The sequence below is a fragment of the Juglans microcarpa x Juglans regia genome, chromosome 2S, assembly GCF_004785595.1.
Source record: "Juglans microcarpa x Juglans regia isolate MS1-56 chromosome 2S, Jm3101_v1.0, whole genome shotgun sequence".
Lineage (NCBI taxonomy): Eukaryota > Viridiplantae > Streptophyta > Magnoliopsida > Fagales > Juglandaceae > Juglans > Juglans microcarpa x Juglans regia.
The window spans coordinates 14,495,878-14,509,438 of NC_054597.1; the positions used below are offsets into that span (position 1 = coordinate 14,495,878).

The 13,561-nt window shown below is 36.1% G+C and overlaps 1 protein-coding gene across 1 annotated transcript; it reads left to right on the top strand.

Annotated features, from left to right (window-relative positions):
• The first annotated feature begins 264 nt into the window (after positions 1 to 264).
• Positions 265 to 1,050, top strand: LOC121253395 (bidirectional sugar transporter SWEET1-like). The gene has a single exon (XM_041153414.1). The coding sequence runs from the start codon at positions 265 to 267 to the stop codon at positions 1,048 to 1,050; it is 786 nt and encodes a 261-aa protein (XP_041009348.1).
• The last annotated feature ends 12,511 nt before the right edge of the window (positions 1,051 to 13,561 follow it).

Here is a 13,561-nt window from a genome sequence, read left to right on the forward strand (position 1 = left end):
ACAAGAAGCCGCCAAAATCAACTCTCAACATTGATGTTCTATAATATTGTAGCAAACAACAAACAGTACTCACTTGCAAAGAAACTTTGGCATTGACATCTGCTATATTATTTTTCTATATATATATGATCTCCTCAGCCATAAGTACTGTGTACCAAGTAAACAAAAACAAAGGGATATATCTAATTCTTTCACGAACTCCGTACCCTTATCTCTAGGTTATCTTTCTCCTCTCGAGATTTTGTAGAAAAGAGACTGAAAACAATGAAGGTCACTGTGCATTTCTTGTTCGGAATATTTGGAAACATCACTGCTTTATTTCTCTTCTTGGCCCCAATAATCACATTCAAGAGGATCATACGGCATAAAGGCACAGAAAAATTCTCAGGCGTTCCATACATGATGGCGTTGCTCAACTGCCTCCTTTCTGCATGGTACGGCCTTCCTGTTGTGTCTCCAAACAATCTTTTAGTATCAACAATCAATGGCACCGGGTCGGCAATCGAGCTCATATACGTGACCATCTTTCTCATATATGCGCCCAAAAGGGAGAAGGCTAAGCTTTTTGGGATCTTTTCGTTTGTGGTCTTAGTTTTCTCAACCGTGGCCTTGGTTTCCCTTTTAGCCTTGGAAGCTGGCAAAACCAGGGCGGTGTTTTGTGGGTTTGCTGCGAGCATATTCTCCATCATCATGTATGCCTCGCCTCTATTAATTATGAAGACTGTGATTAAAACTAAGAGTGTCGAATTCATGCCATTTTTCCTGTCACTGTTCGTGTTCTTGTGCGGGACTTCCTGGTTTGTGTTTGGGTTGCTCGGACGTGATCCTTTTGTTGCTGTGTCAAATGGCTTCGGCTGTGGTTTAGGGGTCGCGCAACTGATCTTGTACTTTATATACAAAGATAACAAGGGTACTACTGTGACCGTGGAACCCATTGATATAGAATCTGTGCAGATCACAGGACTCCCCAAGGAAAGCAAAGATCAAAGCCAATCCAATGTAAGTCATGATCAAGCTCAAGTAGATCGTCTAGAGCACGTGGTCGTCTAGACGTACACATGGCGTACATGGTTCAAAGTCCTGAAGCAAACCCCATTCACACGTACGGCCTTTATTTTTACAACCAGTACACCTTTAATGTGGGAACCTTCCACATTATTTATAATAAAAAATTATTTATGTGTTGGTGTTTTTTTTCCTTAAACGTAGTGGATTCTACGTACAAAAAGTAATGTCATGTGGGTGGTATGTAGAGGTTTGTAGTATGGATTAGATCATGTCAATTATAATTGTGTACTAAGGAGTTATTAATATTGTAGTTGGCTTGTTATGTATGTTTCAGGTCAAAGTTGTAATGTCTGTTATTAATGAATGCAATATATTTTGTCAAAAAAAAAAAAAAAAAAGAATTGTAAGCAATATACACTTGATCAGTGTTAAAAATAAAAGAAAAATCATTTTAAAGAAAATATATACAGTTAAGGAAATTGAAAATCGTTTTGCTAGCTCATGATGATCAGTAAGTCACTACAACAAAATAGGCTTTTTTCCACAAAATTTTTTCCAAGACAAACCATGGTGGGAAATACTTGGTTTATGTCACAAAGTGGGTTTATGGAAAAAGAATTGCTCTGTTACAGCGACATGCTGACGAATCACTTAAAATGGTTGTAAAAAAGTTCTTTTGCCACCAACATATTTCGCCGCAAAACCCCCCCTCCCTCGTATTACATGGCTTGTAACATGTGCAAACCCATTTCGACGAACAGCACGGTGGGAAATTGGAGCTGGTGCGCATTCTCTCCCTTTCCTCCGATTTTAGCGGAGAAATTTCTTCTCACCTAAGACCAAATCTACCAATTTTTCCCTCTGCCTCTCTTATTTTCTCCCATTTCATGAAATCCTCCTGTGATCGACCATTTCCATGTTGGGTCAATTAGGGCTTGGGGGAGCTAATTTCTCAGAGAGGAGAGGGTCAGCGTACACGAGTTGGTAACGACTCCCACAGCTTGCATCTACCACATTCAACCCTAGAAGACTCGGTGGAGCTTCCAATGTCGCCGACCTTGTGGATTTTCTGTTGCCTGGTTGAACCCTGCACTCCATTGAAGATAGCACATGGTCATGTGGCGTCACTGCCTAAGAGCACTTCGTGGGTATGAGCAGAGGGGTTCGCGCGGTTTTCAGTCAAAGTTTTCCACGGACTGGTTGATGCCGTCACCACTCTCGCAGTAGTAAGTCTCTCAACTCGCACCTGTCACTCTAGAAACCCCAGTCTTTAATTCATGTTCTGGTTTTCAATATGAATTTTGGAAGGCAAAATCTCTACTCTAATTGTTCCTTTTGCCTGATGCTTTTCTATATTATTCAATTCGTTTTCTTTATATTATCTTAATGCACACATGCTTCTGCATCAGCTACTCTAATTTGGCTTTTGCATGTCACCGGACAATTTCATTGCCTTTCTTTCCATTTCCCCTCCAACTGAGGCTAATTTTAAACATTTGATTCGTTAAATTCAATGCAAATCTTAGTTTTTACTACCTGGTGCTTAAACTAATTTTTTTAATTATTTTTTGGATTACTTTTATGCTTTTATGATAACATTATCACAATCTTTTGTAGACCTTGTCTAATGAGACAAAATATTTGGCTGGTCAACAAATAGGATGGGGGAGACTATGACTATAAGCTTCGTGATCTCATCTGTAAAGGGTCTTTTGGACACCATATGGATGTAAACTGTTTAATTTCCTTAATCTATGAACTGAAAACATAATCATTAAAGAAAGGCATGAGCTGATTTTAATAAATTCTTGTATTGGGAAACATATCTATAAATTAATCAACAAGATCCCCCAACTTTGGTTCAAACTCTAATTCCTCACTTTTGAATTAATCAAATTAGGTTCAATGTCAGTAAATGTCTCCGCAACTACAAGTGCTGGGAAAAGTGAATATGTTAATGCTAGACAGATAAGTGAGAGTAGTTCAGTGCATAATGAGCCTTACAAGGAGCTAGTAATAAGGGTACGTGATTGCTTTCCTAATGCATATATCACTACTTGGCAGCTTCTTGTCTTTGTAGCATACAGTGAAAATGGTCTGAGACTCTGGTCATGTATTTTTTTTAATTTATATTTGCTTGCCGGTTGATATTATTGTAATCGGTAAGACCATTGCAATTGTTCTCATACCAACTTACCCGACAAAAAAGCCAACTACTTCAATGCCACTGAACCTTTACATTTAAGGTGCAACCATGCATGATTCAAGTGTCTTATCTTATATCTAAACTGCTAGCCTAAAAGAGAATTTTACAAGCAAATATATATATATATATATATATTGGCCAGATTGTATTTGATTAATTCCTACGTCTTTGTGTATATATATATATATATATATATATCTTTCTTCTTCATAGGTGATCCTCTGGTCAAAGGCAAATAAACACTCCCATCGATCTAACCTCACATGGGTGTTATAGCTAGCTAGGTTATCTTTATAAATAAGCTAAACGATTTCTGTTTATGAATATTTGACCATCCATTCATCCATTAAGTTAATCTGCTTCTACCTAGCCTAGTTATCTACTACTAGTTGCGAGTGAGAAATTTGTTAATAACTCCATGCTGTACCATATGTCAATTTGGTGATTTGTTGCCTGCTCCAAAAAAAGCAAGCAGAAAAACAAAAACTAAAATAGCCACAAGTCAAAGTAGATCCACTTGATAACATAAAAGTACTGTAGTTGTACTTATAAATTGTGAAAATTAATGCAATAATTAAGGTATAATATTAGAAGACTAAAAATAAAATCTTCATTACGTTTTGATGATTCAAAAGAATGTTTCTCTTTGTCTTGAAAATTTTCTAAAACATGGAATATGTTCTGGATTTAATTTTAGAATTATAAGTGTTAATTAAAGAAGTACTTGATTCAGTTATAAATAGAAGTCTCTAATACTCCAACTGAGGCATTAAATTATACACAAATAAATTAGTTTCCCAGCAATATGCATATTTCCACGACTATACATTTTTTTATTTTTTCTGTCTTTCGGGTGGCCAGGGAATACTGTCAATAACATTCTTTTCGAAAGAACTTAAACTTGGCTTGTACTAAATATAGGGACAATAGTACTAGAAAACCAAAATATCTTTTCTTGGGAAGCTCATTTTTCATACCTATATATATGAAAAACTTTGTGAAGAATTTGATGAGTGATTTTATTTGTCACTTTTGCACCGTTCAATAGTATGCTCCTCCCAACCAAAAAAATACTCAAAGGGAAGGCAAGATGATGAATTCTTTCATCATGGGATGTGGGACCTGTGTAATGGGCAAGGAGTGTGGCATCTCACACTCTTGTAGGGACAGGGCATGTCTGTGTGACAGTAAGTTTTTCTTGCATGCAGTAGTTAGGCTGAATTGTGTATCTAAATATTACGATTAGTTGAATCCTCTCCTCGTCGTCACAACTTAGTATAGCAATTTCTTTGCTTGCTTATGTTAGCCTCTTTGAATTTGTAATGCTAAGTGGGTTACATTTGTTATATATCATTAACGGTGGTCATTCCCATAAGCTGTTAACAATTTCTTTTGTGGTCTGTATTCTTTCTTGATACTTAGTTAAATTGCTCGATTGGGGTGAGGAGGGTCATAGGACAGAAGTTCTAACGTATTGCGTCATTAAGGGCAACTTTTACGCAAGAAGTTGCTCTGTGGCATAAGCTAGATCATCCAAATCTTACTAAGGTATACTCTCTACTTCTGCATCTTCTGCCCTTCTAAATTTGCATTTATATATATATATAAAATTTAAATGTTACATTTTTTTAATTACTATGGACCATGAATCTGTTCTCTTTTGGTTTCATTATCTTTTTTGTTAGTTCTGTGCAATGATTCATTTTCATGATTTTCATATTCTTTTTTCCTTTGCTGCCCCATGAGAATCTTGGTTATGCATTTCAAGAAAAGCAAACATTTATACCATGTTCTTATATTTACTATAGATGTTGCTTGCATCTTTGTAGATATAATCATTGATATATCCGAAATAATTTCTGATTCTATAACAAAAAATAACAAGAAATTTTAGCATATTTGTCAACACCTACTCAAACTTAAACTATAATAGTATGGTGCAATTTGATATGATAGAGTTTTCGGATATTTCAATGACATGGCTTTTATGCGTAAACTAATTGATGATGTTGCATGTACTTCATAATTGTCCAAATCTGCATTAGTGTAATACCATGTAAGGCCATAGGAAGACACTTTGGACACAAACTCATAATCAAACAATGAAATAATCTTTTATCAATCCTTTCTTTATTTGGGAAATTTATTTCAGGTTAGTACTCGAGCACATGGTGATACATCATTCCATGCACATATATACAATATTAGATAGAAGTACCTTAACGCATATATTATCATACATATGTGCAACAAAACCAGGAATTCGCTAAGTTATATAGTCAAAACCCATCCGTAAAGGCTCTTCCTCCTTGAGCCATGAATCTCATTGAACCGCAAGACCGCCTTCCTCTTGTATTTCACTTCGCTAGAGAAGAAGAGCTAATTTTGAACATTCCTCAATATTTCTTTTCCACCTATCTTGCAGGGAAGTTAACGAGGGAAGAGGATAGCCTCCCTCTCTAACTGAGAAACAAGGTTCTTTCTCCCCAAGAACATACAGAATAAAACGGATTAGAATCAGAGACAATGCATTTCAAAAGAAAACACCACCAGTAAAAATTAGCCTACTTTGGTTTTGAAATAATTCCACCAAGATATACTTGCAGGCATGCCACTTCAAAGTACCATTCGCCTTCATAAACCACATATTTTATATGCCCTTGAGTTGTAGTAGGGACCAACCATATATATATATATACTAGGTAGGGAGCAACATGCTTTGCACGTTGCCTAGTTGAGTGAAACACTTTTTTTCTACAAAAATGATATGGTTTAATAAAAATGATTAATAAATACAATCAAATGATAGTGACAAGGTGAACCAAACATAAATAAATGGCTCTGATAATATAACTCACTTCTGATAATTCATATCATTTATCTGAAATTTAAGGGTAAAGGCATGTCTCTTAAGGAGTTCAAGAAAAAGCCTATATGCCACCGACCAAGATTGTCGGTGCGGAATGACCCTGTACAAAAGTTATCTCCGTGAATGTGACTACCAAAAACAAGATAGTTGAACAAAAATGATAAGATCACGCACACATATACCTATACAACACACATAAATATATATATATACATATTACACACAGTTATGCACGCGTAGAGAGAAAGAGAGAGAGAGAGATCTTGAGGTACAAAGAAAGGAAAACAACCTTTTATAGTCTGATTTTCTATACGTTAAAACTTGAGAATATAATAAATCCACAAAAGTGATCTCAACAGATTATTTGGCTGAGTTGCTATTTTAGTTCTTGGGAGCAAAACAACAATAAGGAATAAAAAAATGAATGCACTATGAATTTAGTTGTTACATTCTTTTCCTCCATTTTCTGAGGAACAAACACACAATATAGTGAAGAGACCAAAAGCGCCGCCGATTGAAACTCATCGAGCAACACGCGGTGAAAAGAATCAGATGGTTTAAAGAAAAAAGATTTAAGCAATCTCACATAATTTCGATAATACCTAACGAACAATATCCCAAAAATGCCCATTCCAAATCACCAAAACAGTCCCACCAAAAATAAAACAAAACAAGACCCAGAAAACCATTCAAAACAGAAACACAAACCTCGTGGAGAGAAGGGCAAGGTTGTTGTCCTGCTCAACATCAACCTCCAGAAACTTCCAGAGAATAGGAAGGTTGTTGTCCCAGCAAATGTATGACACCAACACATTGACGAGCTCCATAGATGGCAGAGCCACTCCAGCGAAGTTTAAGTTTGAAGATACCTATAACGCCCAATGTAGAGGATCGCTACCCTTTCTCTAGGCCACTCTGGTTAGCTCTCTCTCGCTGTCCCAGATACCAGTATGTACGTACACCACCATTTCTGAGCTCAATTCAGCCGATGCAATTGTTTTTCATTTTGAAATGTAAGGTAAAAAAAATTAGCTTACAAGAAGTGAAAGGAAAAAAAAACTCTAGGTTGTCAAAACCAGTTAGATTTGGACGCCTATAAAACTGAAGATGCAGTCGATCAACACAAATCGAACACCACAAACTTGAAGATGAAAACATGCACATGAGACAAGCATGAACATCAAACTGAAAACATGCATGATCATTGATATTAACCGATGTGTAGAAGCTGTCAAAGTAATACAAGGGTAAATCCTAAGATCGAATTCACAGGGACAATGAGAATTAAGCAAACATTTCATATTTACAAGACAATATATTACCGTTTATGATGATAAGAAATTTCAAAAGGATAAGGAAGCATTAAACTAAAAGATCTAGCAATGAACAAAAAAAGTAAGAAATGAGAAATAAATTTCAAAGGTTGACCACTAAATATATCGACACCAAAATGGGGGCTATTTACTAAGGGAGTGTGGACTGAATTAAGAGTGAAATTATCGACTGTTTTGGAAGTTCAAACATGATTAAAACTGAAAATAAATGTGAGTCTATGTTTCTAAAATTACTAAGAATCAAGAGATTTAGAGGAAGTGTATAAAAATTGACTTAAACTTGTAAGAAACAATAAAACAAACACTTGAGATGCAATTTTTGCCCACTGATTTGGTGATGGATTTACTTCTCTTTTCATCTTCTCTCAACCATTCTCTCATTCCTAGAAATCATGGTCGGATAGTATAACAATGAACCACAATTTTTAGCCTAATAAAACTACTTGACATATTATATAACAACTGTAAAATAGTGAAAGAAAACCATCAAAGTCTTGTTACTTGTTCAAGTATCAATTGTGCCTTTACGTTTACAGCTAAGCTAAACTAAGAACAAAGAACTTCAATCATTTCTAGATGCAAATTGAAATATAATCCAATAAGTTAATCATCAAAAGCACAAAACATTAAAGAAAATCCAGCCCCAAACAATCACGAGTTACTCCTTGAATCCCAAACTAAAATTCTAGCCTATCATCTCTAGATTAGCAAAATACCCAAAAAGATTAAATCCCAACATCTCTAGTTTCTCTCTAAACGGAAACTGCTAAAAAATAAAATGCTACCGCTCTAAACGAAAAAAAACTGCTCCATACGAAAATGCTACCCACGAAAAATATGAAGACGCTAAACTACCCAGAATGAAAAAAATGCTCCCAAAAAAGATATGCCGAAAAAAAGAAAAAACGCTTAAGAGGCTAAAAAAAACTCTAAACGAAAATAGTTGCGCAAAAGATAAAAATGCCCCCTGTCCAAAACAATTCCGCACCAAAGAAAAACTGGGCACCTCTTCTCCACGCCAATTCACTCGCACTAATAGGCATAATCCAATCCCCATGTACTGCAATGCAATTCCGGCCCAGCTGAAACGAGGCCTCTTCCGTGTGAGTTTGCTGCTGGTCCCGTGCTCCACGTCCTGTGCACTTCACCTGAGTGGTTCTCGTCTGCACGTTCCCTTCCATCAAGTGCCTACCCGTACATGCTAGAATCCCACTCTGCTCTAACTATCCGTTGACTGTCTCACTCTCCATCCTTCATGACTTAGCACACTTTAATTCCAATAATGCCCCCTGCTTTCATTCTTTCCAAAAATGCCCTGCACATATAAGTATGCTATGAGTGTTTAATTATTTTGCAGGCAAATGTGAAACTTTTGTGTGCAAAATAAGGGCATCGATTGATATGGAGTCGGATCCTAAAATTTGATGTGTAATTATGTTGCTTAACTCTTATTTGATGATACATATCATTCACTTAAACAACTTAATTATGCATGTCTAACACTTTATCACACCCCCCAACTAGCTCTTTGCTAGTCTCTAACAAGGAATGTGACTAAAAGAAATGAAGGATGAAGCTACCCTCCAAGTTCACTGAACTCAAAAATCTCTACAAAAGATCAAATCGTATTGAAGTATTGGGCATTAGAATGTAGTTAGGTCAGGTTATAGCTCAACACAAAGGTTTATAAAATTCTCAATAACTCAAACTAGGGAAATCTATTTAAGCTGCAGATTTTTGAGTGCATCAAGTGTGTGAACAAATTACCATTCGTTGTTTTTAAGATTCCTCACAGTAGTCTCAAACTAGTAACTTTTCAAGAAAAGCCAAAAGGCATTTCCTCCAATTCAAAACCGTTACATTGGTGGCTTTCACGCTATTATACTTTAAAAGACTTTTTCCTTTCTTACAGGAAAAAAAATCCGGATGATAGGCAGCCTTTTCCTATGTACTTGCAAATGTTTTGTTTGGATCTCTGGCCTGCCCCTTTTCTCATTTATTTTACCTCCAGTTTCTTTTCTCTTTCTCTCTCTCTCTCTGTGTTTTTTTGTTTGGAGTGGAGTTTCTCAATCACTTTTCCTAGGCCATTAAGATATGGTTCATTGCAGTTCTTGCTAGTTGTTTGGATGAAAACCACTGATTGACATCGAACAAAATAACAAAAGTATTTGCTTGTGTCTATTGGGGTCATCAATCAATAGCTTTGGACTACATTGCCTAAGTTTGAGTTGCTAAGACTATTACAAAGTCTTGTGTTGAGCTTAAATCTAAACCAATAGGGATTAATGTAGCCCAAGGCTGTCATTGTTTGATCTTGGTAGAGAAGTTTGAAAACTAGCAACTTGGCAAAAAATTAGATTCCACAATTCTAATTCATTGGAGACCAAGTGGTGGGAGTGGAAGTACCCTAAGGTGAAAATTTAGCCAAGAAGTTTCATAAAAATGAACATTCAAGAGAAACATCTAGCATGTGAAAGAAAAAATCAGATTCTCCACCCCCCAACTAGAAATGAGCATTATCCTCAATGATAAAAAATAAGAAAAATACCAAAAGAACAACAATAAAAAAAAAAAAAAAAAGTGATAATGAAGGGGGAAGAAAGGTACCTGGTTTGAGAAGAAAAAGATAACAGGGGAAGACAATGGAAAGTAGAAGAGAGAAAACACACCTGTAGAAACTAAAAGCAAAAATAGAAAAATGCAAGAAAGAATTGAAATAAATTGATAGATAAGTCAAACATCAAGGCTTGGCTGGAGGGTCAGGGTCCAGTAAATGGATAGTGGTATCCTCTGGTGAAAAATGGTCAAGGAAAGGTTTGAGCCGTTGTCCATTCACCTTAAAAATATTCCCATTGTGTGGATTGAGAATTTCAACAGCCCTATGGGGAAACATTGTCTGAACAATATAAAGACCACTCCATTTGGATCGAAGTTTACTGGCAAACACATGGAGTCTAGAGTTATAGAGGAGAACCTTTTGATTGGGGAGAAAACACTTCCTCAGAATGTGCTTATCATGGATAGCCTTAGGCCTCGTTTGTTTTCAGGAAACATCTCATTTCATCTCATCTCATCTCACTTCATCATTACAACTTTTCCAAATCTCCACACAAAATAAAATAAACAATTCAACTTTTTCAAATCTCAAAACAAAAATAATATTAAAAAATATATTCTAACAATATTTTATTCAACTTTTTAACTTTAATCTCATCTCATCTCTGAAAACAAACGAGCCCTAAGTTTTCTCCTTGTAAAGTTTGGCATTATCGTAGGCATCGTATCTGAACTCTTCTAATTCATTTAGCTCTAATTTCCTTTAAACACCATAATTGTTAGTAGAAAAGTTAAAGTGTTTGACAACCCAATAAGCCTTGTGTTCTAGCTCAATAGGGAGATGATATGCTTTACCGTAAACCGAACGAGAGGGAGACATGCCTAGGACAATTTTAAAAGTTATCCTATAAGCCCATAAGGTGTCCGAAAGCCTCAAAGACCAATCTTTCCTATTTGGGTTGACTGTTTTTTAAAGAATGGTTTTGATTTCACGGTTGGCCAACTTAGCTTGGCCATTGGTTTGAGGATGATAAGGAGTTGAAATTTTATGATGTACCCCATATTTTTTCATTAACGCCGCAAATGCTTTATTGTAAAAGTGGGAACCTCCATAACTAATTAAAACCCTTGGTATCCTAAACTGAGTGAAAATGTTGTCTTTCAAAAATTTCAACACCACTCGATGGTCACTGGTCCAGCATGGTTTTACCTCGACCCATTTAGAAACATAATCTACAGTAACAAGAATGTAAAGTAACCAAAAGAAGATGGAAAAGGACCCATAAAATCAACCCCCCAATAATAAAAAATTTCTAGTGCTAAAATGGGTTGTATGGGCATCATGTTTCTACGGGTGATTCTGCCTAACTTTTGGCATGGTTCACATGCTTTACAAAAATTATAAGCATCCTTGAACATGTGGGGCCAAAAATAACCACATTGCAAAATTTTAGGCACTGTTTTCTTAGTTGAAAAGTGGCCTCCACACGCACTAGCATGGCAAAAATTTAATATGTGTGAAATGTCACAGTTAGGTACACACCTCCTCAAAATTTGATCAGAATAATATTTGAACAAATAGGGGTCATCATAAAAGAAAGATCTGACCTCCAATTTAAACTTTTTGATGTCTTGGGAGCTCCAATGTGGTGGGGTGTGTCCTATTACCAAGAAATTTACAATATTAGCAAACCAAGGTAAAGAATCAACAACTAGAAGTTGTTCATCAGGAAATGAATCTGAAATAGGAGTGGAAGGTTCAGAATTTTCAACAAAGAGTCAAGATAGTGGTCGGCAAACACATTTTCCACTCCCTTCTTATCATTGATGCTGATATTAAATTCCTGCAATAGTAAAATCCATCTAATTAGTCGAGGTTTGACATCTTTCTTTGTGAGCAAGTATTTAAGAGCTGCATGGTCAGTGAATATAACAATTGGAGAGCCTAAAATGTAAGTTCTAAATTTATCCAAAACAAAAACAACTGCTAACAACTCCTTTTCAGTGGTGGAGTAATTTTTCTGAGCTGCATCAAGTATTTTGCTTGCATAGTAACTCACAAATGGAAGCTTACCTTTTCGCTGACTAAGGACAGCAACTATGGTGAAATCACTGGTGTCACACATGATCTCAAATGGCAATGACTAGTCAGGTGGTTGAATTATAGGTGCAGTGACCAGCATAGATTTGAGTTGCTCAAAAGCAACTTGACATGCATCAGTCCAATTAAAAACACAATCCTTAGCTAACAATTCACACAAAGGTCTCGATATGGAGCTAAAGGTTTTTATGAAACGCCTATAGAACCTAGCATATCCTAAAAATGATCTAATATCCTTGATAGATTTTAGAATAGGTAACGTCGATATTAGATCAATTTTGAACTTGTCAACTTCAATGCCTCAGGTTGAAATGATGTGACCAAGAACAATACCTTGTCGCACCATAAAATGACATTTTTTCCAATTTAAGAGTAGATTTTTCTCTTCAAATCGAGCTAAGACAGCAGTGAGGTTAGTAAGGCATGCATCAAACAAATCACCATAGACTGAAAAATCATTCATAGACACTTCCAAGATATGCTTAACCATGTCACTAAAAATACTTAACATGCATCGCTGAAATGTGGCCGGTGCATTGCAAAATCCAAAGGGCATTTTCCTAAATGCAAAAGTTCCAAACGGGCAAGTGAAAGTAGTTTTTTCTTGGTCTTCAGGGGCTATTTCAATTTGATAATATCCTGAAAAGCCATCAAGAAAACAATAAAAACCATGGCCCACAACTCTTTCCAAAGTTTGGTCTAAAAATGGTAATGGAAAATAGTCATTTCTTGTGACAGCATTTAGTTTTCTAAAATCAATGCACATGCGCCATCCAGTGGTGGTCCTAGTGGGGATTAACTCATCTTTTTCATTTTTCACAATTGTAATCTCAGATTTCTTAGGAACTACTTGAGTAGGACTTACCCATTGACTATCCGAGATGTGACAGATGATACCTACATCCAAGAGCTTCAAGACTTCATTTTTAACCACCTCCTTCATCGTAGGATTCAACCTCCTTTGCATCTCTCGAGTTGGTGATGAATTTTCCTCCAGGAAAATTTGATGTGTGCAAATGGTGGGCCTAATTCCTTTGATGTCGGCAACTGACCATCCAAGTGCCCCTTTATATTGCTTGAGGACCCGCATGAGTTGCTTCTCTTGCTCAACTGACAAAGAAGATGAGATAATACATGGAAAGTATTAGTTGGCCCAACAAGAACATATTTCAGCAATTCAGGTAGTGGTTTCAAAACTGAAGATGGTGGGATTTCATCCGATGGTTGCTGGTTTATGGGTTGAAGTGGCAGATCTTCAAATTTGAGTCGCCACATTGAGTCAATTTTGTTACCTGCACCAGAATTTACTGAATTAGTATCCAACAACTCAATATTTTCTAAGGTTCCAGGTAAAACATGTTCCATTTGACTCTTTTGCTCTAATAAAAAAAATTCTTCAACAAGTAAAGATTCCAAACAATTCACTTCTTGGGATTCTTTCAAATCTTGTGGCTACCTACAAGTGTTGAACACATTTAACTCCAACG